The 4,076-nt window shown below is 40.9% G+C and overlaps 1 protein-coding gene across 1 annotated transcript; it reads right to left on the minus strand.

Moving 5' to 3' along the window:
* Positions 1 to 352: 352 nt before the first annotated feature.
* On the minus strand, positions 353 to 2,778 carry MC5R (melanocortin 5 receptor). Its single transcript, XM_029590923.1, has 2 exons — positions 2,488 to 2,778; positions 353 to 1,594 (listed from the first exon to the last, which is right to left on the minus strand). Exon 2 carries the CDS (start codon positions 1,507 to 1,509, stop codon positions 532 to 534), a length of 978 nt encoding a protein of 325 aa, XP_029446783.1. The 5' UTR covers positions 1,510 to 1,594; positions 2,488 to 2,778; the 3' UTR covers positions 353 to 531.
* Positions 2,779 to 4,076: the final 1,298 nt, after the last annotated feature.

The following is a 4,076-nucleotide window of genomic DNA, read 5'->3' on the forward strand; positions in this document are numbered from 1 at the left end:
AAGGAGAGAAAAGCTTAAATATTGTTTCACTGTAAGTACAAGATGGGAGAAATCTTACTGCATTGGGCTCATGATTTTATAATGTATATACAAGACACAGAAACATAGAAATGACGGCAGAAGAAGACCAAACGGTCCATCCAGTCTGCCCAGCAAGCTTCGCAATTTTTTTTTTCTCATACTTATCTGTTACTCTTGGCTCTTAGTAACCTTTTGGTTCTATTTCCCTTCCACCCCCACCATTAATGTAGAGAGCAGTGTTGGAACTGCATCTAAGTGAAATATCTAGCTTAATTAGTTAGGGTTAGTAACCGCCGCAATAAGCAAGCTACACCCATGCTTATTTGTTTACCCAGACTATGTAATTCAGTCCTTGTTGGTTGTTGTCTGTATATAGATCCACTTTTATTCATCCCCCCTGCCGTTGAAGCAGAGAGTTAAGACAATATGTAAACATCTCTCTGTCTGATATCTCTTAAGTCTGATATGTTTGCCGAATTTAGACTTTCCCAGAAAGGAAAGTTTGTTTTCCTAATATTTGCTAGGCAACCCACAGGCCATTCTCAAGTTGTAGCAACAGATAATCTCCTTGAAGGTCTTTCTCATTTCCTGACTGCGAAAGGCATAGATCAAAGGGTCAATGATAGAGTTGCACATGATGAGGATAAGGTACATGTTGAAGTGAGACATGAAGCAAACACAGTAGAGGTTCTGAGGGCAGGAAATCATTAGGATGAGATGGAGAAAAAATGGAGCCCAACAAACTATAAAGATGCCAAGCAATATGGTCAGCGTGATGGCCCCCTTCATACTGGTTCTCTGATGAACTGAATTGTATCCAGGCAAGGCAGCTATCCTCATCACATGAGTGCGGGCAAGCAGGAACATGTGTATATACAGAGAAACCATGAGAAATAACATGGTGAAGAACATTGTAATAAGACAAATAATGACATATGTTGACTCAGAATAGAGGATGAAGATGATCCCACAGCCAGTGCAGAAAGTCCATATGCATGCAATAATAACCCCTGCTCGCCTCATGGTCATGATGTTATGGTATCGCAGGGCATAGAAGATAGTGACATATCTATCTACTGCTATAGCCAGCAAACTGCACATGGAAGCTACAACAGATATGCAGATCAAGGAATCAAAAACATTGTCGATATGGCGTACAAAGGTTTCTTCCATAATAAGATGCCTATTGTTTATTAAATATATTGTTATTGTCTCCCAGGCATTAGACACGCTGACCAGCATGTCAGCGACTGCTAAACTGCATACAAAGAAATACATAGGAGAGTGCAAATTCTTGTTCTTAATTATTGCAGAGATGACTAAGATATTCTCTAGAAGGCTTACGATGCCAAGAGTCAGAAACACCTGAGCTGTGATGACCACCTGCTCGCATGATGAAGGTTTGCTTTTGACTGTAGGGTCGGTAACGTTGCCAGCCCAAGAGCTTGTGTTTAGTTCTGAAAAATGCAGCCAGAGGGACGTGTTCATCTCTCCAGGAAATGAGGTCTTTTTGTTCAGGTTGATGTGCCGTCAAGCCATGTGTTTAATGTTTTCCCCCAAATGATGACAAGTCCTTGCAAGAAAATAAAAAAAGAAATGAACACACAAAGAAGATGAACAAACATATGAGAAATTCCCTTGATAAATGTTTAACTTGGGATTTCATGTCCCACTTCTTTCATTTTCTTCGTAAATGCATTTGCAAAGTTCCCTGGCCAAAGTAAGTCTACTTTCCCTTTACTATGGGAAGTCTGCTTCTGTAACTTTAACCCTCCTGGTGGCACAAATATTTTCTTTCTGAAAGCTCATGCTATCAACTTTATGGCATAATATGTTGAACAGCCATCAGGAGAAAATACTCCCAGAAGATTTCACAGAGTTTGTTTAGGTAATCACAAACCCCACAGACTATTTACTGTTCTGAGCAAACAGCCTCTGCTGACTTTCTCAGAATGCAAACAGAAATAGGGCATGCTCAGAGAGCAAGAATTAAAGAGCACTTTCAACCAAGAATAAATACTCCTGACCTTTTCCTACAGGACTTTCAAGTTTCCTTAGACTACAATATGGGACAGTGTGGATCAATAATTCACCTAGATCAGACATTCCAAAATTCAAAATATGTACTCAGTCAGACATGAACAGTGGTTCACACTTCACAACCCTCTGTTCCCTTAATAATCTCATTTGAAAGGTAAATTTGCCAAGAGGCACAGTATTCTCATGCCAGCCTGGGCTGTGTGCTGCTTTAGTCAAACCATTATTCATCCAGTCCTGGGCTTTGTTAGCAAATTAGACTGCTCCCGTAGCAGCCGATCTGAACAAAGTACTCAGCTTGTTTCTACAATGAGCCGAGCACAACCTATCACTCAGCATACGATTATTTTGCTTACACTTGAAACAGAGAAGCCTAAAACAGACAAGCACCAGAAGGCTGCCCAGTTGGGGTGGGAAGATTCTATTTACCTGTATTTTTTCTGACCATCTTACGGTCCTCTTTCTTCTTAAGGCTAGCTCTTTTCCCCCGGAGCTGTCAGAAGCGTCAGCTCTTCTTTCTTGCATATGGAGCCCGTGTGTTTTCAGACCAAAAAATAAATAAATAAATAAATAAATAAAAATTCTGGTACCTGAACAATTTTGGGAGGTGGGGAGGAAGCAAATGTTTATTTCCACAAAGTAAAAGCAGCCTATCTATTACTGTGCAGCTGTCTTTTTATACTCAATCCTAGAGTTACTGACTTTACAGCTCCTCCCCGAATCAGTCTTGCTCTTTGTTTTGCTGATTGCAACTCTCATTGTAAACCCCTTTTGATTTCTGAGCACCACCCAGTGGCTCTTGCTTTTAAAGCACCCTTCCTTTCCAGACTAAATACCATACAATAACGTAAGGTGGCTGCTAATTTAGTCCACTTGAATGCATGGAAAGCCATAGATAATAAAGATGTACTTTTAATTATGTAGTTTTATTTCTCGAATAGAGTAAAACTAAGCATTAGATGCATTAGTGTTTTTTTTATTGATTGCCAACATTTTTTTTATGCTACTGATTATTCCTGCTATTCATGAGAGGCTGTCCAGCATGCATAAATAATTCTAGTATTGGATCAGGGAGAGAAGAATCTTTCTTTCTTTCTTTCTTTTTTTTTTTTTACTGTATCACTTTTGGTATTATAGATGTGATTTATTTTGGACACCATTCACAGCCCCCTGTTTCTGCTGTGGAAGCACACTCTTTTACAGGTTTCATATTTTGAGGAGAAATCAGTGGTTCAGTTACGTTTTTGGAAGTTCAAAAAAATCCAGGTATGTGGACCTGCCGCATGTCACGGGCAGCAGCAGCACTATGGTACAGGGGAGTAAAGTTGGAATATTCTGCCCCATGGGGCCATCAGGACTCTGACATGACAAGCAAGTGAGGTGAAATTACAGACATATCAGGAAAGGCTTGGCTTTTTGCTGATGACAGTAAGGTCTGCAGTAAAGTGGATACTCCTGAGAGAGTAGATAGAATGAGAAGCTATCTAAGTGTAACCCCCCCCCCTCCCTCCCTCCCCCTCATCAGGTAGCTCTCAAAATGTAGGGACACAATAGTTGTCCCTGGATCCAATCCTATTCCCAGTTCTCCTTTCTTCTCCAATTCCCACCAACTCAGTTGCAGTATAGGCCACACAGCGGTGGGAAAAAGGATACACCTCTGAGGCCCTAGGTCACACAATCTCTCACTCGTCCTGAGATACAGACTCCCTTGCATTCTCTCCTAAATGTCCTGTTTGAGGGCTTCTTTGACTCAGAAGAAATAGTGGAAACTTGAATTGGGTGTTAAAAAACTGTTTATAGTAACCAAAAATATTTTAAAGTCCAGTTTGCCAAAATAAACCCTCAGTATATCTTCATTCAGAACAAAAAAAGTCCAAATGCCCTTTCTCAGTGCTGTCCCGCTGAGTCAGTGTCCCTTCTGGGTGGAAACCCTAAGAGTTCCACTCTGGAGGTTGGGGGGGGGGAGCAGGCTCTTGGGAGGGCAAGGATCTCCTATCTTTCTCTGATGTTGAGCTCCA

This window comes from Rhinatrema bivittatum, chromosome 2 (assembly GCF_901001135.1).
Source record: "Rhinatrema bivittatum chromosome 2, aRhiBiv1.1, whole genome shotgun sequence".
In the NCBI taxonomy this organism is placed as follows: domain Eukaryota; kingdom Metazoa; phylum Chordata; class Amphibia; order Gymnophiona; family Rhinatrematidae; genus Rhinatrema; species Rhinatrema bivittatum.

Bases quoted from the DNA above. Each gene is read 5' to 3' on its own strand.
- MC5R (XM_029590923.1), bottom strand. From the start codon at position 1,509: ATGAACACGTCCCTCTGGCTGCATTTTTCAGAACTAAACACAAGCTCT.